This window comes from Ambystoma mexicanum, chromosome 7p (assembly GCF_040938575.1).
Source record: "Ambystoma mexicanum isolate Mex_15411 chromosome 7p, UKY_AmexF1_1, whole genome shotgun sequence".
NCBI classification, from domain to species: domain Eukaryota; kingdom Metazoa; phylum Chordata; class Amphibia; order Caudata; family Ambystomatidae; genus Ambystoma; species Ambystoma mexicanum.
Window position 1 is genome coordinate 724,664,967 of NC_090939.1, and position 26,723 is coordinate 724,691,689.

Below are 26,723 nucleotides of genomic sequence, written 5' to 3' on the forward strand. Positions count from 1 at the left end.
CTTCGATGAAGCAATTATTTACTGACCAGGACTGAGCTGATTTTCTTCAGTTGGCGAAGACCATGTTTTGTCTTGGCATTATTTATTTTAAGATTGTTAGCGGCCATGTACTCTGCCAGATTGTCTGACGTTGAAGACCTATTTGGGTCTGATCTAGAAGGATCATGTCGTCAGCATAGATGATACGGGACAGCACAGTGTTGCCCAGCTTCGGTGGGAAGCTCCGAACAGTCGCTTCAGATTCTTGAAAGTCTCCCAGAAATGCTACAAAGAGGGCTGGGACCAGCGGGCATCTTTGTTTCACTCCTCTTTCTGCAGGAATTTCTTTTGTGAGAGAGCCTTGTTTGTTCAAGCGGACATGTAGAGTGGTGTTCGAGTGAAGAGCTATGATCGGCTGAAGGATGTCTTCTGGGCAGCTCCATCCTTTTAGCTTTTTCCATAGGCGCATTCTGTCGACTTTGTCAAAAGCCTGCGACAGATCTATAAAAGCTGCATAGACGGTTGGGGTGTCCTGCTTTATCTTGGCCTTTAGAATACTAAGTATGAAGATGTTCACTGCTGTCCCGCCATTCTTCTTGAAGGGCAACTGGAATGGATCTTCACATGGAGCAGTTTTGGCCCATCGACGGAAGTGTTCAAGAAGAAGCGTGGCAAACAGTTTTCCCCATGATGTCCAGTAGGGCTATAGGCCGATAGTTTGCCGGGTCTTCTCTGCTTCCCTTTTTAATGATTGGGATAACAGTGGCTTTTGTCCATGACGCTGGGATCATTCTGCTGGTTCTGCAGTGACTGAACACAAGGCTGATTAAGTCAGTCCACTCAGCGATGTATTTTTTTAGGTCAATGTTCGTGAGGCCGTCGGGTCCCGGGGCTCTAGAGGTTTTTAGCTTCTGAATGGATGCATATATGCCTGCCTTTGTGGAGAGGTCAACCCAGGTAGTCCGGTTGGGATCCGGGCCCAGGGTCACGTTTGTAGCAAAGAGCTCTGTGAAGAAATCTACCCAAGATGATTCAAAAACAGAGTTCATCATATTTGACCTTGTAATGCCTTGCGAGATGTTAATCAAGGCCCAGAATATCAGCTTATTTTTTGGACGATAGCGTTGTCATCAGTTTCTGCATCGTTTTGGTACAGAGATGCCCTACGTAGTTTGATCCACGATAGCTTTTGCCCAAAGTTCATCCCAGTGTGGTGTTTTCAGCTTTAGCTGTGCGTTTCATTTTTCTCACAGCCTTTTTTTCTGCTATGACTTTATCTTAAGTGTGGTTGAAAATGATGGGAGGACTCTTTCCCTCTTTCTGGCTGGATTTAGGTTTAGTTGGGTCTCAGAAGTGACTCAGCAGTTATGTCAACCCCAACTGTAGCATATTGCTGAATCATAGCTCTGACACTGGCGGCTGTCTGGCGTAGTCGGATTTGTTGGGGAGTTGCCTCAACCGAAGTGGTGTAGCTGTTGGTTTATTGGGAAACAGAAGACCAGGCAAGGGTGAGCATATTATGGTCACTCGGAAGCATTTTAATCACCTTGCAGCTTTAGATTTCTGGGCACATGGCGTTAGAAATGGAAATGTAATCCAAGGTGGCCTTCGTGGAGCCTCTTTCCCAAGTTGGAATTTGCGGGTGCCAGTCTTTGATCCATGCAGCGTTGAGTATATTCCTTGCCGATAGTGTCATCCATGCTTGGCCTCTTGATTCCGTTGACATAGCAGCAGCAGATTTCAAAGGGGCTTCTTTTGGGTGGAGACAATTGGCATTCAGATCTTCGCATATTATGAAATGGGCGGTGTTCCACTCAATTGCGATTGCGTCTATAGTTTTGGCCACAGATTGGCAAAAGGCCGTAGACGTTCTTTATGGGTTCCAGTAGGTAGTGACAACTGCCAGTGGAGTCACTGCCCATTGCTTAGTTGTTTCCGAAAAGTGAGTCCATTCAATTGAGTGTTGCCAGTATCCCGTAAGATCTCACAATAGTTTTGGCGATCAGTAGGCCCGAGTTAGAATTTTCTTTCTCTTATTAACTGAGTGGTCTTCCTGGTATCCTCCTTTGGGCGATGTGGCTGAGCTTTTTATTACAGATAGAAGGAATCCGGCTTCTTTTAATTCTTTTCTAGCTTTCCTACTCAAGTGTTGAATTGCATCTGGTTTAATATGAAGGTATGCTTTCGCCTTATTATCTCTGTGGTATGGCTCGATTAATTTGAAGCCATCTGTTTTCATAGTCTTTAGCTCGGATATGGATGCTATGATTTGTAGCATTGTTCTGCGATTGAGGACCATGTATTTATCGCCATTTGAAATCTGCTCAATTTTGAATATACAAATGGATTTGTCATTGTTAATGAACACTTGTGTTTCTCCTGGCGCTCTGTGTGGTATCAGCGGCTGCGTCATCAGGCTTCCGTGTGCAGATTCATTTATCAGAGCTGTGGGCCGTGCGTGCAGTGGTGTTCTTGTGGATGAGGAAGGGCATTCGTCCTGCCTGGATTGCCGGAGTGGAAGGCCGTCGCTTTTTTGGGCTTTTGAGGGATGTTGGATTGTTGACTTCTCAATGAGGTTGGTATTCTGTAGCGTTTCCTTTTGTCCACTGTCCTGCTTATGCCTAGAGTCCGTGTAGAGGTCTCGTTCAGAGTGCTGAGAGAGGTTGGTTAGAAGGCTGGTATCTAAGAATTCATTAGTTGTTTTAGGTGAGTGAGTTAGATCTATTGCTTGGCTAGCAGTCGTTTGCACTGGGTCTGGAATGGCAGTGTCCTTTGTTAGCATGGGCGCAGGCGGGTCCGCGTTGAAATGGTGTCGAATTGGGGGGGGGGGTTTGTTTGCTCCTTCTCTGCCAGTTTGAGGGCTTTTTTCTCCTGCGCCTGCCTTTGTGGTTGTCCAGCAATGTTGGTGGACGTAGAAATGGTCTTCAAATGCGTTCTGTTCGGAGTTGGTGCGACTTTGGTCTTACTGTGGAAAATAGATGCAATCTCGTCGTTGCCTTTCGGCGCGAGAGTGAGTTAATTTTGATTCTTGCCGCCCCAATGGAGCGGCTTTTGGGCCTGTGATGGATGTGCCGTTTTCCCGAGTCAAGGTCAATTCTGTCTTTTCCGTTGCGAAATATCGTATTTCAGGTCAATGGTCGTTATGAAGCCATCCAGATAGGTCAGCTTCGATTGTAGGATTGCCAAAGTAGCTTTATTGTCTCTCGAGGCATCACCTATGGTTTCATAGAGTTTTCAGAATGGAGCCATGGCGATTGTTATGGCTGACATTATCATGGTCATGTCTCGTTGTTTGGAGAATCCTTTAGTGCAGGTATGTGAGATTCAGTTGGCCTTCCTTTTTTGGGGGACATTGTCTGCAGTCTGTTAGGGAGCTCGAGACTGAATGCCGCCGTCTGACTGAAAGCCGCCGTCTGACTGAAATACCACCGGCCTCCGATAGATTGGCTAACCTTGGCGAAGCATTCCATGGGCCACATCGCATGGCTGATTGCAGTAATGGGTCAATTAAGTGAACGAGAGGACGTTCGGGCGTTTGCTGTAGATAGATGAGCTTTCGTCCATGGTTTTGGGCTCATTCCTCTGTGAGCAGGGTAGGCTTAGGGCTGAAGTAGATCCAGTGTGTCCAGCATTCCGATCTGGTGCGGTCGCACTTCTGATAAGTGTTTTGTTTGTTTTCAGTTGTGGTCATCTCTGGGTTGGTCGGTTTCCGACCTTGTGCCTGTGTTGTTTGTCTCGCCTGTGGCGGTTGCTCGGCCTGGCCCACTATGGAATGTGGTTGTTCTTGGTGAGCTGTTCTCGGAAGATCCAGCTGGGCAGTGGGCGAAGGAGTTGTCCAGATTTCTTGCGGAGGGCCCAGTATGTCACCTGTCTTTTCCGTTGCTTCCGGTTGATTGCGGGGCACTGTGGTAGTGCTAGTTTCATCAGTAAGTGGGCCATGGGAGAGTTGTGTGGTAAGCACGTCCTGATTTGCGGACTTAGAGGGTAGTGTTTCTACATTTAGCCAACGATGGAGTCTCGTCCAGTGCTTCAAGAATTTCTGCATCCGGGAGTTCAGCTTCATTGGATAGTTTGCTTTCCTTGTGTTTTGATCAAATTCAGGAGAGCGTTGGAGAGCAACGGGATTGGTAGCGATCGTTTCCCATTTCCCCGTTTGAGAGGCAGTTGCAGGGCCGAGCTTTTGCTTGGTTTAGTCTTTTGTTTTTGGTTCTTTTCTTTTTTGTGCACTTGTTTTGTCAGCGATTCCTTGGAATAGAGGGAGTTTGGGTTTAGACTTTCCTCTTTTTGTATATTGAATTCTTTTCTTGTTTATCGGAGAATTCAATTTGGAGATCGGGATAATGGCAGCCTTAGGCTGATAGTCATCCTCTTGATCTGAGTTTGATGTAGAGATGGCACTGTGAATCTGGGTGTCCACGTCTGAGTCGTTGCCCGAGGACTCCTCTAGTGCCGGCTCAGGGGACTGGTTCACTGTTTCAACAGTCGGAGACGTAATTGGCTTACAGAGTGCCTCAGTGGGGATGAGGGGAGCAGTGAGTAAAGGTGGCGCTGACGCTAAGTCAGGTTGTTTAGACACTTCTTTCCCCTCCCCACCACGGGGCAGATGTGGACCATGGCCGAGATGGTTAATTGCGGCAGAATTCCATTTTGGCCTTGCTGGAATGCCCGGGTGATGGTTTGTTTGAGGCACTTGGTTCTGGGTCATCAGTAAAGCATCCGCTTCTGATTTTTACTCTGGGCTTGTTTGTGATGAGTCTTTTGATGGTAACAGACTGAGTGGAGCATCTCTCCCCTGAGACTCAAGAGTGGGTCCTGTGACTCTGGTGGTGGTGCCAGGTCGTAACCTCCCGCCTTAGCCCCCACCCTCAGACCTGCCACGAGGGATCATCCAATCCACTCGCTGGTTAGGTCACTCGCCGAAGCGGTACAGGGGCGGGTGGAGGCGACTGCGCTGGCTCTATTGATGTGGGAGCTCCTCCCTCCGAGCCGGACACACTGGGCAGCGGCAGAGCCGGCATGGTCGCGTGCAGCGGAGGAACTCGCTCCGAAGAGGAAAGGTGAGCTGTGTTGTCTTTTTGTCCGGTCTGACCATATAGGGATGGGGCCAGTGTTCGACTTGGGCTGCCCGTTGTGAGCAGTGAAGGCAGGAGTCCACCGATGCAGTGGAAGATTGAAAAATCGAGTGTAGCGTCAGACGAACTCCCCATCTTGAGCACGAGAGTTGGAGCGTGAACAGAGTTTTTTTCACGTGGCTCCTAAGGATGCGAGAGTTTGGGTCTTCCTCCATGTTCAGCGTACCGCAGGGAAGCAGAGGTACAGAGGAGCAAAGCAAGAGCTCGTACGTGGGGAAGGTGACAGGAATAACGGGGGAATGGGTCAAGCGTTCAAGTTCGGGTATTCAACAATGTGCAATATTCGTTAGTGTTCATTCACAATTCAGATATGTCAATCAGTGAAATCACCGCCTACCTCACCTCGGTGGCAGTGGCTCACTGGCAGGAACGGAGACCGTGCCACAGCTGCTCCCTGCCGCGGACTGGTGCAGACTGGTACTCTGCATGGTACTCCGCCATTATATTAACTGGGCTTCTGATGGGGTAACGCATGTCACTCGCTTCTACACATGTCCTTTGACTGCTTAGCAGATCTAAATGGTGTAAAAAGCAACTCCTGACCTTGCTACGTGCCATTTAAGACAGGAAGTTGCCACTTGCGGTTAGGTTTCTCTGCTGGAGGGGAAGCTAAGATTTCCTGGCCTCTTGCAACGAATATGTTAACAGCACATGTATGCCTGTGCTCCTTGTCAAAAACACTTGCATTATTTAGAAGCTGGCATTGTATTCAACGTTTGCCGCCACTTTCTATTGACTGTTTCATCTGTAAAGTCGCCTGATGTGTGACCAACTGTCTTACCAGGCTCCTTATCCATAACACCAGTGAGTGAAGCCTAGCTTCCAATACCTTGCGAACATTGCTGGCAAAAGTATCCAGTTCACTATTCACTAAGCACGTTGAATTGTTAGTTGAAGTTCTAGTACATGAACAATGGAAAAGTGAAGAGCAAATGCTGTTTAAACCCATTAGACTATCTACCTGAAGGAGTGGCCGCATGTCACCAATTAAGGAGAGTAAATGGTGAAGGCCATTACCGAATACCTACCTTGATAAACAATTGTTGAAGTCTAACTTGTGAAATCCATATACAAGAGTGGTCGTATATGCCTTATCGGGATTCCGAAAGAAACTGAACTCTATTCTTAACTTTAATGCAGCATACCTTTATATGAAAAGTTAAAGTGCATCTACTATTGAAGACAAATGAAGACCCCAAACGTGGCCCTGCACCCATGCTACTCAACTCACTGACAGAAATAAAGATGTATATAGCTTCGGGGCCCTTTATCCCCCATCACCGTTGTATTCCAGGTGTGAGAAGCGCTACTCAGACAACCATTCAGATCCTACCTGGATTATAGTATTGAAGAGATACAAGCACCCATCAACTGACCAAGTTGACTGAATACAACGTCCAAGAATGCTGAGGATATCACGACCGACGTGACAGATCCGATCAACATGAAGTACATAGAAATCCCTGCACGAAGTTACGCAGACATTTAACTTTATTTCCGAAAGACATTAAGAATAGGCTTATGATTCATAATTCGAGGACTGACATGCACACCTTTTGCTATGTGGCAAACGCAAGATGCATAAGAAAACATGTGAACTGCTTGCTGACGCTTAACCGCAACTAACATGGGACAGCAGTGCAAATAAAGATGGAAGCCATAGTTCCATTGGAGTGAAGGGGGAAAGCAGGACAAACGCAACACAAAGGCAGACATGTTGATGCTGCTGAGGCAAGCCGACCAGGATTCAAGTACGGACACCATTCACAGCCTTGCCAAGGACACCAAGAAGGAAGGTTTAAAGTTAACAGAAGAGGTAGGACACCTGCAGGGAACACAAGCTGAAATTCCTTATGATGCAAGCAAGAGAAATCCATTTCATGGTCGCTACACACGTGATCTGACCCTAGAAGACTAAGCCTATTCATTCAAGCCAGACCGAGTGGTCTATTCCCATCGAACCAAAGGCAGGAGGATGCAAAAGGAATACCGGTTCAAGGCCGAATCTTCTGTGTCAAGGCTTAGGCAATCAGAGATGGTAACTTATTGGGAAGATGAAGCACCTACTGGGTTGTTACGACTACCTTGAATAGTTGCACTTGCCCTTAAGTTTCCAGCTCACAATCCCATTTTATTTATTCATTTAAATATGTTCATAGCCAACCAAGGCTCTCTCCCTCTTATATGTCTCTCTCATTTTATATCTCTCTCATATTATGTATTTCAATAAATTGATCACATGTAGCTAAAAATAGCTTAAGAAAACAGTCATTGTAATGAGTGTCTATAAAACAAGAGTACCAGACAATTCTTAAAATAGAGGAAACCAGCTCAAAATTTCAACAGGAAAATGCAAATTGTTACCATGTAAAAGATTACCATAGTTCATTCATGTTCTGACTATTACATGTGTTATCATAAGCTTTCAGATGTTTAATTTAGTAAATTTAGTCTGACATTGACACATGTGCCGCAGGTTCTATCACAGATGTACCACACAATCTACATTAGTAAGCATGAATACTTTGAACTTGCTTAGCTCACTTCTGCCACCAATTTACCTCATCTAATTTAGTCTTGCGATAACACACTTTGCACCAACTATTTCTAGTGGATACCACATTTTGCGCCCACTATTTCTAGTGTATCACACATGTTAAATTTAAACAATAGATGACGTCTAATGGTGCTACTATCTGGGAATGCTGCTTGATAGAGACTTTCAACAAGGAGCCAAAAATACACCACTGCTAACATTTGTGGCTAGATCATTTCCCGTTCTTTTCAACAATCCCATAGACATTTTTAATTGTTAACTTTAGCATGTGAATATTATAGCCATAGACATTTTCCTTTACCCATTTTGAATACACAGTACTCAGTCTATTACACACAGATCATGATAATTTCCCATCATGTTAAAACATTTCATCAAGTCAATTAAAGTATTGTCTAATGTACTCAGTTTTGACAAATAACTTTGCTGTTTTATATTCTAAAATATAGCTACAGCACATCGGATTACATTCCAATAAAATATATTCACAGGAGAGCGATTTCGGCATTCTGAATAAAATACTTACATTTTTACTCCAAATTTCGTAAGTTCAATTTTAAAATTATTACCCCAATTTTCGGCAGTGTATAGTAAACAATGCATCACTTTAGCAGATTAGAGCAATAGAATAGTATTAACAGACATGCGCCCTTGCCGACCTATAACATGCCTCATTGTCCATAGCAGTCTTCACACATTTCATTTTGGTCTCATTTCAGTGCTGTTTCCAACTCAAATTCTTGTCTACTAACACCCCTAGGTATTTATAACACTCAACTTCAATCTGTTGATTGATGTACCACTAGGGAGTTTTAGCGTGGCAGCGTTTAATTTTACCTAGGAAAATAATTACTTTGGTTTTTCAAATATACATTTTTAGACCATTAGATAACTTTTTCTAGAGCCTGTAATTTACTCTTGAGGCCTTTGGTGGTATAATCTAACAGGAGGTCGTCCGCACAACCTAGCCAGCCTAGTTTCAGGTTACCCATTTTCATATCAGACAATGTTACATATAGATGAACCACAAGGTCAGCTAGGTACAGATTAACTAGTGTGGCCACAAGAATGCAGCCTGGCTTGACTCCTCGCAATGTTATTGATTCAGATAATTTCCTGTCTGTATACAAAAGTTGGATCTTGAACAGCAATCCATCCGGTATTCCCCAGGATTTTAATTTGAGCCACAATTTTTTTCTCACTATATTATTGAACGCCACACTAAAATCTATAAAAGCGCCTAAAGACAGGTAGTTAGCGTCTATTCCGTAAAGTTCTTTAATTAAAGTATTGGCCCTATTCTTGTTTGATCCTTTTTACTTTCATAGGGGGCCCGGAGGTTGCAGTGATAGTATATAATAATTTAGCATTTATATAGGGCTACGAACCCTCAGGCATCTGAGCACTGCTTATTTTTACCCATGTGTGTGGTGCTCATTTATCGACCGGATGAAAAGGCTGAGTTTGGCCTTGCCAGGATTCAAACCTGCATCAGCAGGCTCTGCACAGATGTCAAAGCAAGCCCTCTACTCGCTGGGCTATCAGAACGGGCTATCCAGTGCGATATCCATCACTTGTCTCCACAGAGGAAAGGGCAGTGTCTGGACCTATGACATTTTCAGTACTTAATGCTGGGTTATTACAAAAAGATAACTTCAGTATTGGTGCCACTTTGAGGACCCTTCTGCCCAGGTTGATGATTCTGTGGAGTAACGGAGTGCACATCAAGTTTGCACTCTGTTATCACATTTCTTGACCAGTGTGGTTAATAAGTTCTCCAAAGCTTCAAACATTTCAAAAGCTAACAGAGCTCACATCCATTGGAGATTCCAAAATGCTAACATGGAACAAATTCAACTCAGAAATTCGAATCTAGATGTTAACGCATCCAGGTCCAGTACGTTACAACTTTTTTATGCAGTTTTACATGACAAATGTACTAAATGCTAGCACACTGGATACTCCGTGTTGCAAGCCCCTGAAAATGTCTGACTGTTCTACTAAAGTCGTTCAGACACTATTATTTACCTCTGCTATCTTTATTATGATGGTCTTTACTATGAAAGCAAGCCCACCTAAGGATAGAAACCTGAGACTCGGGTCTAGATTGCCTAGCATCTACGAACCTATAAGAAATCACCCTAACAATGCCAAGAGACACACTATTACCCAGCCAAAGAACTCCCATCTGACAGTAATGCAGTCCACCCATACCTGTGCTCAAACCCCTACCAAGACACTCACAATCCAAAATACCTTATTACCTAAAATCCCTCTAACAGCCAAACCTAACAGGTCTTTAAGGCCAACAGGATCCCTCATCAACACTAGATCAGTGGTAGCCCGTGCCACTGAAATTGCTGGCATCCTAAATAATGATCAACATTACTGATATTGCTCCACAAACATGGACAGATTACTTAATAACTTTCTCTGCCAAACTAGATCTTCTCAGCCCCAAGACCAACACTATGACACCCCCTCTCCTGACCAGAAGTAAGGATATAACTGCTGAAAAAGGTATCCATCTTCTCCTTCCTGCCATCTATGGATCAGAAAGTAACAATCCTGACACCTTAGTAAATTCCTTTAACGATGCTATGACTAATGCAATGACGCAATTGCTCCTCCCAAACTGCGCAAAGCCAAACAGGAAGCCCATTTAAATGTCTGGTTTCCGCCTCATCTCAAATCTAAGATTACAAAAAAGAAAGTTCCAATCTATTTGGCGCCACTCCCCCTCTGAAAAAAAAACCACCCAACAGAATTTGCCAAATTTTACAAAAAAGAAAAAACGAAAACTAAAAACACCTGTAACGCTCACCTGATTCCCGTAGGCTGGCTCTTTGGGCTGGACCTCTGTGCACTGTATGTTTGACTCGAAGGGTAAGATGTCTGCAGATAGAAAATATGGGATTAAGGAACTGGGTTATTGAATGTCTCTCTCTTCTTCCCTTTCTCTTCTCCTGTAGAACCCCAAAGGTTAACGCTCTCACCTTAGGTAAGTGAACGCCGTGCTCTCCATCTGCCTCGGGGCAGGGTGCTGTAACCAGTTTCTTCACTGGATAAGGGGAGCAGGCCCTTGACTTCAGAGGACTGCTGTCTGTCGTTTACTGCACGAACGGTAAGTTTCGAGTAATTCTAATGTCTTTAAAGTCTTTAGTAATGATGTTTCTTGTTTTGCAGGGTTCCGGCGATGGCGGATGACGGGCTGAAGTGAGTTGAAGATGGAGCCCGTGTGATGAATAGAAGCGCCTGGAAGCATGTAAGTAAGCGCTTGTTGCCTGCTTCACGATGCGCTCTAACTGTCTTTTTATTTTGCAGGTACAAGTTCAGAGCGGCTGCAGGGTGCCGGAATACCCACTGGGTTAGATGTGGAAAGGAGTACTGGCACCTGAGTATTAAAGTTTCCCAATGTCTTTAAATGCACCTTGTTTTGTCTTTCAGATGCGGGATGCAGCGCCGAAGGCCTCTGGAGCGCGCGAAGAGTTGGTAAGCCTTTGTCTTTCAGATGCCGGAATGCAGCGCGAGGCGTTGGTGACAGCCGATGGACCAGGTAAGTGAAGAGCTGTCACTGAAGACCGTAATGCTAACCTGTTCTTTCTGGTCTTTATAGGTGTTGCTGAAGACTGGATTCAGGATGGTAAGCCTTTTTCCTTAGGCCCAGGATCAGATGCAGAAGACACGATGAGCGTTCTGCTGCAGAGGATGCAGAATAACGCAAAGCAAGATTCATCCATCGGGTGTGGTTTAAATAGCCTCCTGTAGTGCTTAGGTGTCTCCTTCCACAGCCACACCTAGGTAAGAAAAGAGTTCCTGCTTTCCAGAAGAGTTCCAGTGTTCTGAATCTAGGGAGTGGCTCCTGCCCCACCCAACAGGAAAAGTAGTTCCAAACAGAAGAGGATCAGAGGCTCAACTGGCAGGCAAGTAAGCAGCATGGTCTGCTGCAGGTAAGTCCACCCAAGCATTATGAGCCCGGCGCTTCCAGCGCTGGGACTGGGCATATTTATGAGCCTGGTGCCACTGGCGCCAGGACTGGGTCCAAAAGGTCCCAATTGGGACTGGTTGGCACTCGGAACCTGGGTTATGGATCTGCTTCCAAGGGAGTTGGGAAAACCCTGACCTTTCGGAAGCAGAGATCATGACAACACCTTTAATGACAGGATTGTGAAAGCGAACTCTAATACTAAAGAGCTATTTGCCATCCTCCGCGAACTGGAATCCCCTATTCAACCGATAGACAATGCCCCCAGAAACAAAGTATGGTGCACAAACATACAAAATGCCCCATCGAACAAACTTTCCTCTCTCCAATGCAAAATTGCAAAATTGCAAAAAAAAAAAAAAGCCACCGTCATCCTCTGATCAACAAACATCTCAGCCTCAGGAGACTAGGACAACCAGACCCTTCAGATTCAAGACTATCTCCATAATTGACAAAGAAAAAAATAATACTCTCCCTCAAATTGTAACACGGTACCTGCCAATCTCAAAGAATCTTGGGTCCTCCCATTACTTAAGCAAACCCTGGACCCCACCAACTATAGACTGATCACCACCGTGCCATTTTTACAAAATCCTAGATAAAGCTGCCTACATACAAATCCAGGACTACCTGGAAGCCAACCACCTACTTGGCTCACGGCAATCTTGTTTCCGCCCCCTTCATGGCACGAAAATAGCTGTTAGAGAGACAAATTTATGAATTAAAGGATAATGGAAAAACAGCTTTGCTCCTACTGGATTTGTCGGCAGCCTTCGACTTGGTGGACCATGCAGTATTATGCAACCACCTCAGATCTGCTGCCAACTTCACCGGAGAAGCTATAGCCTGGGTCCAATCCTTCTCAGCCAATCGCACCATGCGAGTCTTCTCCACCTCCCCTATCAAAATAACCTGCTGTGTCCCACAGGGATCATGTGTCTCCCCTACCATGTACAACATCTTCACCAAGCCTCCGTTTGACAAATTGGACAGACTGTGGGTGTCACCTACACAAACTATGCAGATGACACCCAGATCCTCATACCCCTTTCGAACACTTTGAGGCGGACTCAGCCTTGGTGAACACGATATACACCCTCATTCAGGCAAGGATGGCATCCCATGGCCTCCGCCTGAATGACGATAAAACGGAGATACTAATCTTAGGTTCTGAAGCCAACATCCAAAAACTTAAGCCCAAACTACGCATCTTTTATCATTGATAACAGTCCTATCAAGGTGATGTCTGGTTAAAAACTCTTGGATTGTACTTGGACTCCTCCCTCACACTTAAAAAGCAAGTCAACTCCCTTGCCTCTCTACAACTTACACTTGCAAACTTATCCGAGCAATCAAACCGTACCTCTCTAGTGCTAGCTGCATCATTCTTGCCAATGCTCTTAGGTCAAGATTAGATTATTGCAATGCCCTGTACTCAGGAGCCAATAAATACATCACAGATAAAATCCAATGGCTGCAGAATAATGCTCTGAGAGCAGCATTGGACATCCCATAGAGAGCATATTACCAAATTCAGGAAAGAGGTTAACTGGCTGAAGAGAACGATAGAATCCTCCTCAAAACAGCTTCCCTTACATCCAAATCCCTGAACAACCTAGCTCCCCCGTATTCTAGTGGAAAAAAATAAATCACTAGGAGAACAGCTACCCGCCCTACGAGATCTGCTAGCACATTCATGCTAGAGACTCCTAGGTTCAAACGATCGACAGCGGGAGGAACCAGCTTTCCTGTTAAAGCTGCTCAATGTTGGAATAAGTTACCACTCGACTAACAACCTCACCCTAAATTTAGACATAAGGTACTCAAATGGCTGCACGCCAAATGATACATAACCTGACCTACACCACCCCTCCCACACTTGGCCCTTAACCCCCTCTGCATCCGCGAACCATGCTGTACTCTTGGTAACCGTGCATGCATGACCACCTATAGGGCTCTATATGCTACATAGTTATATGTTATTGATTTATAATATGGTTGTATATGACTATATAGAAACATGCCAGGGTTCCCTGGACATCTTAAGATATGCTCTGTATTTTTTATGTATTTTTGCATCTGTGTTGTACATATTTGTGCCAAGAAATGTAACTAAGCTTAAGACTTCTCGTGTATATTTTTTCCCCCCAGCTATCCAAGGGTTTGGCGCGCATTACTAAATAAACAAACAGAAGCTAGTTCTGTCAGCATGTGATGGTTTCTTCAAAATCGGTAAGCGTTTTTGAATTCTCGCCGTTTGAGGGATCAACTTCAAATCTGCTACAGTGATTGGCTAGTGGAATGTTCAGGTGCTATATCCATTGTGTGCACGTCGAAGGAAGGAGTATTCAACAGAACAGCTGGAACAAGGCAAACAGTCAACAGGTCATGAGCTGTCCACCACTCTTTGGGTTGGCACAGTCTCCCAAAGTTATACTTTCAGATGGTGCATTAGCTACAATGGAAGTCCCTGCCACACTTTTCTGAACTATTATTCTAAGGGGCGGCACTTCAGCAAAAACAGTAGTGGACATTAAGCAACAAGGTGCACATTCCTTCATCATGGAGGGCAAAACATTCGCATTAAAGGGCATTACACTGTGTACATACTCTTCTGCAAGATGTCTCTGGAGTACCTGAGAAAAGAGCTTTAAGCCAATGCAGGGAAGATCCGAGCTCAAGTCCTGTACTAATTCGCACAGGCTATTTTCTTATTCTATCGAGCTTAGTTGGGATAGCTCAGCCCAACTGCTCAATTGTGTTAAAAAAGCTGGTCATTTTTGGCTAATTTCCCATCATTTAACAAGCAGAGTAATCAGACATTCCTGGGACTTTTCAGGGCAGAATGGGTCGCAGGTGCCATTTGTAGGTGTGCATTACCATTAGCTGATCTAAGTTCCATCTAATTAAGGCTCACCACGTTGTACATACAATGCACAGATCTCCGGGCTGAGAGACGGCAAACAAACTCAGGCTCAGCCGCCACAAAGATAAACTTTATGAAAACACAAGTAGCACCTGTAATTCACTATTCTTTTATCTAGCCAAACAAAGTTCCGCGTGCTAGAGGGAGCCAATCAAGGAGTGACACATAATTACTGCTGTAACAGACCTGTTGTGAGCAATCGACCGCCAAAAGTAAGCCTGGTAACAGCAGGGCGTTCTTGCAGCGTGCTGCCTCAAAGGCAGTAAGCACAAAACGCTGATTTTCGCGTTGCCGCTCTCACGAACGCAGAGCAGGGAATAGTCACTTACTCAAGCGCTTCCGCAGTGCAGGCGCCTGTTAATATAGTATGTTATAGGTACTTATATAGCGCACCGTCAACAACAGAATTTGTCCCCAGGCGCTGTAGCGGATCTGTAAACAGCAAGGAGGGCAGGTAGGGTTAGTCGGGAGGCAGGGAGTAGGCGAATGGGAGAAGTGGTGTGCTGTTGGCAGCTTCATCTCGGTATACATATCTGGTGCACAGATTAAAGGGGAGGAGCCACACTCAGTGCCTAACAAAATGTATTACTATCAGTAGGCTGACTTAATCGTCATGCAGCAAGTTAAAAGGTTTTAAAAGGCAAGCTTTCAGTCTTTTCCGGGGCTTTTACACATACCACGGTATGCAGTCCAAAGGAGTTTAATGATCGTCACAGGAGACGAGAGCGTTTCCAACAGTACTCTAGCTTTCTGCAGTATGCGCCCCATTTTAAGAAACGTTGCTCTACGTACATTTAACCATCAAAGCTTGAAAATCTTTTAATATAAATCACTGCAGTGCCACAAATAACCAATCAGCCTGTCGAAACCTAATCAAGTAATATAAATTTGGCCAGTGACATTTGCACCAAAATTAGAGGCAGCTATCAAAAAACCAGAAGCAATAGCAAAATACAAATGATTGCCCCAATGTGTTGGAAAGAAGGAAAAGAAAAAAATCCCACCCTGTCCACATTACCTAGTTACATCAGGGAGCCACTGTACTGTTAGACTGGGCCATTCAAGTGCATGGGTCATAACAAGGTCGTAAAGGAAAGGAGTGTTCTTCTTCCAGATCTTATATTCTTCATTGATCACCCGTTCCTCAACAGTGTCTTCAAACACTAAAAAAAGAAAAAAAAACAAATTAAAAAAAAGGATCCAAACGTTGACCAGCTGCACCTTAAGAAGGCAAGCATAGCAGGTTTCAATTGAAGAAATTATTGCACAAAACAGTTTCAGGCATTTATTGGTCAGGCCAAGTAAACAGTTGAACACTGTCCTCTACAGTCTGAAATTAAGCACATCCTTTTGAAGTCTAGGGGTTGAGGAGTGTAAGAAGAACAAGTTACCTACCAAACAAACATTCTTTCGACTGGATGTTCCTCCAGCGTATTCCTCATCCATGACATGAATGTACACAGCTGTGCTGCTTCGGAAATTTTTTCAGCAGTGTTCCCTTGCGTTGGGTCAATGTCCCTCAAAGGCCTCCGTCAAGGGTGATGTCATTGGATGATATAAGTAGTAGGTACTGCGCCTGTAGCCTCAGTTCATGTCTCCCCCGCCCCCCTCACAGCGTGTGGTACATATGTCCAGAACAGAACACCAAAAGCACTTAGCCTTGCAGGACGTACGCTGTAATAGCATGGGAAATTTGAGAGGGCGATGAGGCATACGTTGGCGGAACATCCAGTTCAAAGAACATCAGTTTGGTAAGTAACTTGTACTTCGAATTGATTGTGTCCTCCAACGTATTTCTCATCTATTACAGACTCCCAAAGCAGTAAAGGTGTGTGGAGGAGACATATCCAATTCAAATTGCAGAGTACAGCACTGCCTAGCCAAATGCAACATCCTGAGCATGGGAAGTATCAGGGAGTAATCCTTAACAAACGTTTGAATAGAAGACCACTTTGCAGAGTCAGATATTTTTCACCGCCACACCCCTCTGGAGTGCTGCCGAAGTGGCAATGCCCTTGGTGGAATGAGACTACAAAGCCTCAGGAGGTTCCTTACCAGCCAACCTGTAACATTCCGAAATAGTGAGGATAATCCACCTAGACTAGGTCTGCTTAGAAACAGCTTGTCCCAAATGGTGTCTGCTTAGAAACAGCTTGTCCCAAATGGTGTCCAGTACACCCCACAAAGAGCTGGTCGTCCACACTGAGCTTGGCCATTCTGGAAAGAAAAGCTCAAGTCTCTCCTAGGATCCAACCTATGGAGCCGTTCCTCTTCCTTACCAGGAGGAGGATAGAAAGCGGGGAGTACCACCTTCCGACTCAAATGAAATTAATTTTGATTTAATTAATTTTTTTTTTTTTTTAAAAAAAAAAAAAAGGATGGTCATACTCTCAATACGACTGTCCTTGTGGAACAAAGTAAATGGCTTAGAAGAAAGTGCCTACAACTCGCTCACTCTTCGAGCCGATGTAACAACCAAGAAAACAGTTTGAGCAAGAGTGTAAAGGATCAAATGGAGCACCCATCAGAAATTTCAAAACCAAATTAAGGTCCCAGACCGGCACCTGAAACAGCGACGGCGGGAACACATTTGTGATCCCTTTCAAAAACAGAGATCAGCAGAATTTTGAAATAAGAGCATTCCTCTGAAGAGTGCTTAAAGATAAACAGCACTGTCAAATAACCTTTAATGGTGCCCACCTGAAGACCCCTGTGGGCCAAGCAAAGCAAGTAGGAGAGCACCTCCAAAACCTAAGACTGAAAAGGATCCACATTCTTTCCACTGCACCAATCTCATAACTTACGCTAACGGTACAGGGACGTTGTTGCCGGCCACCATACCGAAAGCAACACCTCCATCACGTCATCCGGAAGGTCCCAATCTCTATACCTCAACCTTTCTGAAACCATGCATGAAGGTTGAGAGTCTTGACCTCTGGATGGAGAACCTGACCTTCCTCTTACGGGCAGATGCATTGGACGACAGATGGACATGCCTTGAAGGTCCGGGTACCACTCTCTCCTGGCCCAATCCGGAGCAATGAGGATCATGCGGGTCCCGAACCGTCTCAACCGCCTGAGAACTTTGAGGGATGACAGTGATTGGAGGAAACGCATACAGTAACGGGAAGAGCCACTCCACAACAGGTCTCCTAGAGCTCCTCTGAGGAAATTCCCTCAAGCAGTACCTCTCGCACTTCCGGTTGGCACCGGTCGCAAACAGGTCCACCTGTGGAGTTCCCCAAAGGGCGAAGATATATTTTATTTGTATCATGCTCGTTTCAGGACTTCCTGAGCTAGTTTGCACTCGTGGGAGACCTCACTGCCTGCTCATAGCGTCCAGAAGAGAAAAGAAAATGGGCGAACCCTCTTTTTTAGGGGGCCTGACTCGAGAGGGTTGAGAAGTATACAGATACGTGGGGGTAGAGTCAAAGGCTTCCCAAGCCAATAGCGTGACAGGAGGTCGCTATAGCCTTGCAAAAGGAGCTAGATAACTGCTAACTCAGAACAAAGAATCACCGTGGATGAATAAAACATTATAAATTTATTAAACAGGAAGACATTTTTGTGCCATAATCTGGCATATATGCATACATTAAATCTGTATTGTGAAGGATTAGTATACAGTGGTGACAGTCTATTTTATGTGTTGTTTTATATCACAACACATTGACGTTGTCGACACTTAAGTTTGTGTTTCTGGTTCGGTTGATAGCTGACAAGGGCAGAAGCTGATAGAGATGGAAAAGCGCTGCACTGAAAATACCGAACTGTCTTCAGGACTTGGAGGTCGAGTTCAGACCGGATGAATGAGTGAGATGTCGTCCTATGGTAAAAGAGGCTGTGTTAAAAACGGTGAGAATAGAGTATCCACTAATGGTGAGAAGGGCAAGGCAAACGGACCTACCGTGTGGACGTTGATAGGCGCCATGGCTGTTTGAGTGAATAGCGGCTGCTGGAGTTAGCGGCCGGGGGGGGACGATCTGCAAATGTCAGAGGCCCCAGTCTAAGTAAAAGAAGGTCAAAAAATTGATACGAAATAATCATAAGGCAGTGGCTACAACAAGGACTAACTCGTGCTGCTATGTCCAGTGAGCGGCCGTGACTCAGAGTTTGTAGATGAGGAGTGCTCGAGTCAACAAGTGAGTGGGAGTTACAGTACTGATAATTAGTGGGGAGTCCGTGACTGCGTGGTGCTGGGATATGCAGGTGGTGTACAGAGGTACCTAGCCTAAGTACAGAGGACAAAACCACGAGTGAAACGTTGGGATATGGTTGTGACCAGAGAAGGTGGTACCAGCAGCGCGGGGAATTACGGATCTTACCTGTACGTGAGACAGGAAAAAGAGCTGTGTCACTGCTGTCGGTTGCGCTGGACTGACTGCGCATGTCAGGAGTTTAAAACGAGGCCGTAGTGCCTGCAGGGACTGCGCATGCGTCTGGGGATAGTGTAAGGGGTGGGAGCAGTCGCACTGAATGCGTCGGTATGCACCAATATACACATGACCTAAATATACGTGCATACCGACGCATTCATGGTTTTGTCCTCTGTACTTAGGCTAGGTACCTCTGTACACCACCTGCATATCCCAGCACCACGCAGTCACGGACTCCCCACTAATTATCAGTACTGTAACTCCCACTCACTTGTTGACTCGAGCACTCCTCATCTACAAACTCTGAGTCACGGCCGCTCACTGGACATAGCAGCACGAGTTAGTCCTTGTTGTAGCCACTGCCTTATGATTATTTCGTATCAATTTTTTGACCTTCTTTTACTTAGACTGGGGCCTCTGACATTTGCAGATCGTCCCCCCCCGGCCGCTAACTCCAGCAGCCGCTATTCACTCAAACAGCCATGGCGCCTATCAACGTCCACACGGTAGGTCCGTTTGCCTTGCCCTTCTCACCATTAGTGGATACTCTATTCTCACCGTTTTTAACACAGCCTCTTTTACCATAGGACGACATCTCACTCATTCATCCGGTCTGAACTCGACCTCCAAGTCCTGAAGACAGTTCGGTATTTTCAGTGCAGCGCTTTTCCATCTCTATCAGCTTCTGCCCTTGTCAGCTATCAACCGAACCAGAAACACAAACTTAAGTGTCGACAACGTCAATGTGTTGTGATATAAAACAACACATAAAATAGACTGTCACCACTGTATACTAATCCTTCACAATACAGATTTAATGTATGCATATATGCCAGATTATGGCACAAAAATGTCTTCCTGTTTAATAAATTTATAATGTTTTATTCATCCACGGTGATTCTTTGTTCTGAGTTAGCAGTTATCTAGCTCCTTTTGCAAGGCTATAGCGACCTCCTGTCACGCTATTGGCTTGGGAAGCCTTTGACTCTACCCCCACGTATCTGTATACTGCTCATAGCGTCCACCACCATGTTCTCCTCGCCGGCCAGATGAACCGCTGAGAGGGACATTCCCTCTTGTATGTGCCAGAGCTGCATTGCTTCCCTGAACAGAGGTAGCGACCCTACACTTCTTGAGGTAATGCATTGCCACCGTGTTGTCAGTCATTATCAGGACATTCGCCCCCCGTACAGACGGCAGGAAAGCCTTCCGCACCAGTCTGATGGCCCTCAGCTCAAAAAGATTGATGTTAAGTCTGCACTCCTATGGAGACCAACAGATCGTTGGCATGAGCTCCCCACCCTGTCAGGCAAGCGTCCGTCACTAGCGTGACATCGGGCCACGGCTGCCAAAAAGGCTCCCCTTTCATGAGATTTTTCTCGTTGGCCCAGCACAGAAGCTCCTGCGAGACAGAGAGCAGAACATGAAGGCGATCTGACATCCTGCCCGAGAACTGGGCCATTGAGTCTGTAGAGCCCGCTGAAGTGACCTCATTCTCAAGCGAGCCTCTGGCACCAAAGAATGCAGGATGCCAGGAGGCCGAGCAACCTTAAGAATTCGAAAGCCAGCAGACTCTGGGCATGTTGAAATTTTGTGACCATCTGAAGAATGTGTGGAGGCCTCACCTTGGGTGGCGACCACATCGCCAAGAGCGTGTCCAAAACTGCTCCCATGGACTGGACCCGTTGGGAAGATGTCATGTGCGACTTCTTGAAGTTGAGGGAGAAGACCAGCAAGTGAAGGGAGCAGCAGGTGACGCAGAGATGATCCAAGGATTGTTCGGACGAATGGGCTGCAATCAGCCAATCATCCAGGTAGGGTAGACACAAATCCCCCTCTCGAGATATGCTGCCACTAGCACCATGAGCTTGGTGAAGACCCTCAGGAAGGTGAGCCCGAATGGCAGGACCCAAAACTGATAGTGGGATCCACCAACTGCAAACCTGAGGTATCTCCTGTGCTTGAGATGGATCGACAAATGAAAATAAGCATCCTGCCGGTCCAATGACAAACCAATCCTCAAGTTGGAGGGCCTGAAGGATCTGAGAGAGAGAGTGATCATCTTGAATTTGCCCTTCCTGAGGAACTTGATAAGTATCTTAAATCCAAGATGGGTCTCAGTCCTCCGTCCTTCTTGGGTATCAAAACTAAGGGGAATACCAACCCTTGCTCCTTTCCGCCACAGGTTCTATAGAAACTTTCTCCAGCAGGGCCAAAATCTCCTGCACAAAGAACGGATCCGGAACCTTTAAAAAAAAAAAGGTGTTTCCCCGGTGGATTGTCGTGAGGCCACTGGAGAAAAGGGAGGCAATAACCGTGGGCTATTGTATCCAGAGCCCATGCATCCGAAGTAATGGCTCGCCATTCTTCGAGATGCTGTGACAGCCTGCCCCCCACCGGAGAACAACGAGTCATGGCATCAGTGCTGTTTAACAGTGGCAGGGGCAGTGCCGGATTGCAAAGAGGCAGCTGCCTGAGCGGCTTTGGCACCCCTACCTCATCCACCACAAGTGAACTTTGACTGGCCATCCCTTTTGCCTTTCCAAATGAGGAGCAATAGCAAGAGGACCCCCACCCCCTGCATTGCTGTCACCTAGGACGAAAAGGCGGAGGTTGTCCTACAGCTGTGCCCAAAGATTTGGCAGCTGCCTTGGTGGTCCGCAACCTCCAGACTCTCGTCGGCCTTGTTGCCAAAAAGATGAGACCCCGTCAAAGGGCATGAGAAGACAGGCCTGCACATCAGGTGCAAAACTGGACTTCCGCAACTGTGCAAATCTCCACTTAACTGCTCGTAGCCATGGGCCTTGCAACACTATCCGTAGTGTCCAACCAAGACTGAAGGGATTCACACATGGCATCCTTGCCAGCCTACACAACAGCTAGAAAGCAACCCCCCCCTTCGGGAATATGCTCAGCCGCAAGCAAAATACAATTCCACAGTGTGTATGAATTTTGCCAAGGCACAGGTGGAGTTACCCGATTTCAGCACCATACTCCCAGCAGAAAATACCTTGCACGCCCATCCATGCATTTATTGTCCCTATCAGGAGGGATGGTAGGGTGCACCTCTTGCTTCGAGGTGGCCTTAGCCGCCTGGTCCACCAAACTCTCGGGTGTAGGGTGTGTTGACAGGTAGCCAGGGTCGCTACTGGATGGGCAGTGTTACTTTGACAACTGGTTACCCGCCGGAATAGATTCCAAGTAGCAGCCACCCTCTTTTGCAAAGCCACATGAAATGGAAACACCAGGTCAGTGGACGGACCCTGATCCAAAGCGTCGGTAAAGTCATCCTGATTATAAGCAACCGGAGGCCTGGACCAACCCAGCTACTCTACAACCAGTCTCCGATAGGCGGATTCGGCATGATCACCAGGCTTGGGCTTACCAAACTCCATCTCAGGAGACGTGTCTAGGATGCCGGCATCATGCAAGGATGGACGTAGATCCTTAATTCGACTTTCCTTGGAAATGAAACATGTGAGCACCAGGCATCTCATAAGGACGACCAAGGGCACATCCTCCTCAGATATCTCCCATGCAAAAATATTCTGAGAGACTGAAATAACTCCTTCCTAGGGAGAGGAGTACACCTCTCATCAGGGACAGGCTTCACTGACTTAGAGGCAGCCTTCCTTGGAGGTGCAACAGCCACAGTGGCATCCACTAGTAAATTATGCCCAAGAGGCGCCGACAAAGGCGCCAAAGGCTTCAAAGTTCTGACCAGCGGTAAAGACCCAACAGACTCACTCCCCGGACATGGCGCTGATGAGGTTGACACCTTTTGACAACTTCTCAGGCTTTGACGGTTTCGTTGGAGACGAAGACCGCGACCCAGCACGTCTCTGGCGATCCCCTGATGCCTTGTCCGAACGGGACGTCAATGGCTTTGATGTTGATCGGGCTGACTACCCGGGCCCAAGGGCACACGAGTATCGGTCCGAGACCATTCCTTGCTGGCTTCACCTGAAGGCGCGGACGGAACTGTGCCGAGTTTGAAATATCTAACATTTGCTCCCCTGAGGAATGGGAAATTTTTCGGGTAGAGTACTTTGTGGGGCATGACATTTTTTCTTCGGGGAGTCATCCGAAGAGGACAGCGAAGGCCAATGGTGACACTGCTTTCAGGATCGCCTCAACAAAAAGGAAGAGTGGCACGACCCGCTCTGGGACCTAGATCTCCTGGACGTCTTCCGTCGTCGGTCAACATACCAGTAGATTTGGATTTCCGTGGCTTGGAAACACTACCTACCTTCAATTTCCCCTTACGTCTTGGACCCACAGTCCCTACATTTCTTGAAGCCATACCGCCAGGTGGAAGAAGACATAATCGCAACGAGGTGCGCAGAATTCTCGAAGCAAACACGTTTGTGGAAAAAACAGAACCGATGCTATGGGCACTGTGCTTACTACTTATAACATTTGATGACGTCACCCTTGACCGAGTCCTTAGAGCAGGGGTGCACAACTGATTTTGACAGAGGGCCGAAAGTACCTTACATGAGGGCTATAGTGGGCTGAAAAGTAAATGTGGGCGGGGCGGTAGGCGGGGCGTGGCAGGAGGCTTTTTAAACCCCCAATTTGTACTAAACACATGGAAAAAGAATGTTTTTGATGGGTAACGATTTTTATTTGCATTTCAAATTTACATTTTGTACTACACATTTTCCATTGTTATAATTTATTTCTATTTAGTTATTGTATCTCGCCTGTTTAATCACATATTTTATTCACCCTAGATACACTATGCTCCATGGCCCCCTCACCCCAACCAAACACTATGCCAGATGTCCCTCACCCCCAACCAAACACTATGCCCCCATGGCCCCCTCACCCCCAACCAAACCCCCCAACTCAGCACACACACAAGCATGCACCCATACAGACCCGAACCCCTCACCCCCCCAACTCAGCACACACACAAACATGCACCCATACAGACCCGAACCCCCCAACTCAGCACACACAAACATGCACCCATACAGACCCGAACCCCCCAAATCAGCACACACACAAACATGCACCCATACAGACCCAAACCCCCCACCCCCCCAAATCAGCACACAAACATGCACCCATACAGACCCGAACCCCCCGCCCCCCCCCAACTCAGCACACACAAACTTGCACCCATACAGACCCGAACCCCCCACCCCCCAAATCAGCACACACACAAACATGCACCCATACAGACCCGAACCCCCCACCCCCCCAACTCAGCACACACACAAACCTGCACCCATACAGACCCGAACCCCCCAAATCAGCAAACTCTCAAACAAGCACTCATACAGACCCGAACCCCCACCCTCCCCCCAACTCAGCACACAAAAACATTCAAATCAAAACATTCATACACATCCGACACCCCCCCACCCCCGCATCTCAACATACACACAAAATACATTCATACACATCCGACACACGCCCCCACCCCCGCATCTCAACATACACACAAAATACATTCAAACACAAACATTCATACACATCCGACACCCCCCCACCCCCGCATCTCAACATACACACAAAATACATTCAAATACAAACATTCATACACATCCGACACACACACAAAGCAAAACAAACCCGACACACAAACACAAACAGACCACTTACCGGAGACGTGCTGGAAGGCAGGCAGGCAAGCTGGAATCGCACTACGACTGGCGTGGTCCAAGGCTGAAATGCCTTCCGGCATCAAGCCTTATGGACCACGCCAGCGGTAGTGCTGGCCCTCCATTGGTGCAGCACACACACATTACGTGGCTCGTAGGAGCGACGTGATGCGTGTGTGTGCTGAGCCAATGAGGGCCAGTGTTTTCACCGGCCCGGAAGACAACAAAGACTTTCCTAATGGAGGGCGGCCACGGGCCGCCCTCCATTAGGAAAGTCTTTGTGCCTCGCGGGCCGGTCAAAAGGGCATGGCGGGCCGCAACTGGCCCGCGGGCCGTATGTTGTGCACCCATGCCTTGGAGGGACATCGACTCAACGCCACCGACGCAAGGGCGCCCTGTGCCGAAAGAAATTCCGAAGTAGCACAGCTATGGACATTACAGGTCAGATTAGGAATACGTTTGAGGACACAATCCATTTGAAACGTGCATACTGTGCCAGTTACCACAACATGTGCCAAAGTCCTGCCAGTTGATTCTCCGCATCCAAAGTATTTTTGAGAATACTCTGAATAAGGACCAAGTTACTTACCTGTAACTTTTCTCCAGCATGGGTCTGGCATGGCTTCACACGCTCAGGAATATTCCCTGTCAGGCTGGGAATCCTCAGTAAAGAAAAAAATTAGTTTCAGTTTCTTTTCTGATCTGTCTGTCTGTGAGTCCTTACGGGACTTAGAACTGCCCTTCTAAGTCCCGTAAGGTATTGCTATGTATGAAACCGCATCAGTTTGATATAGCATTTCTTCAAGAGACAATTAACAGCATCAGGTGAGGCGAGATTTGGGAAAGGATGGGGCTGCACACCATTATTTTTCTTTTTAATCCTCCTATTCCAGGAGGGGGGGGGTTGTATATGCATACACAACACAGTGGGGTTCCACTTGTTGATGGTGGTAGGATGGACGAGCATTGTTATCAGGGATTCAGGGATTCTGCATGTTCAGGAAATAATCTTCGTTAATTTCTATGGTCCAATCAGGACAGCGGCTCTGGAATGCGATGAACGGCGCGACAGCTTGACGAAGGTCCCGGTGGGGCGATTGTGTGGGCTGGAGGCTTCAGTGCTGTGGTGGATCCAGGGCTGGATAGAACGGGAGGAGCTCCTAGAATGCATTTAAAAACAACCACTGAGTTACAAGAACTCACTTGGACATGGGGGATATGGAGAGCCAGACATGCAGGGGATAGGGGACACACGTTTACATCTGTGGCCCATAGGTCGGCGTGCAGATGGGACAACTCACGATTACCTAAAGGGTTGCGGGGTGGGTGTCCGAGATCACCATTATGGCTCATATGCTATTGGACCATGCGCCTGTGGTTTTGGGTTTAGAGGTGCCAGGACATGATGAGCACCCATCTTGGGTGTTAAAGAGAAAGTTATTTCGTACCGAGATGGCCCAAGTTAAACTGGTTCTTTGGGGGAAATGTGGGTACTGTGGCTTCCTACTAGACGATTTGGGAGACGTTTAAGTGTGTGGTGGGGTGGGCGGGAGTGGATTTCGAAGGGATCAGGGATACTAAAACAGATTAGGAAGGAGCTCATGAACAGTGAAACACACATTCAACATTTGCAGGCAGATATGGATGGTGTGTCGCACCCTAATATACAGACGATTTGGGAGGAAATGGATACGTTTCGGGATGCAGTCCAAAGGGAGGTGAAGTTTCTATGGGGGAAGGCAGCCGAGGGGAAACGCCCCAGGAGGTTGCTTGCACGGGCTGCCAAGGCTGACCAGCCCAGGGAGCATATTATTTCAGTTAAAGATACACAGGGTGAATTAAAGTTTACGGATGAGATGATATTCAAGAATTTTGTAAATTTTATATGCGACTATACGCACAGGATCAGGTCTCACGGTCTGAGATGGATGGCTTTGTGGATCATGTGTACTTGCGCAGTTTAAAAAAAATAAAAAGGATACATCTGAGGCATGTTGAGATGCGGACCATTGAATCCAACTAGTATGCAACGACTGGTTTGGGCGCACTAGCTTTTGTGGCAGCCTCAAGTTGAGCTGAAGGTGCATATATGTGTATCGTTCTATTAGCCACCAGCAGCCTTTCCTCCCGAAAGAAAATCTGAACATGAAGACAGA

General features: G+C 46.6%; 1 protein-coding gene across 1 annotated transcript in view; it reads right to left on the reverse strand.

The window, feature by feature from the left end:
- RBBP7 (RB binding protein 7, chromatin remodeling factor) overlaps positions 1-26,723 on the reverse strand; it is a 562,467-nt gene that overhangs the window by 502,978 nt on the left and 32,766 nt on the right. Inside the window, exon 2 of the mRNA XM_069636807.1 lies at positions 15,598-15,742. Within this exon, the coding sequence (XP_069492908.1) occupies positions 15,598-15,742 (145 nt within the window). The remainder of the gene's footprint in view (positions 1-15,597; positions 15,743-26,723) is intronic.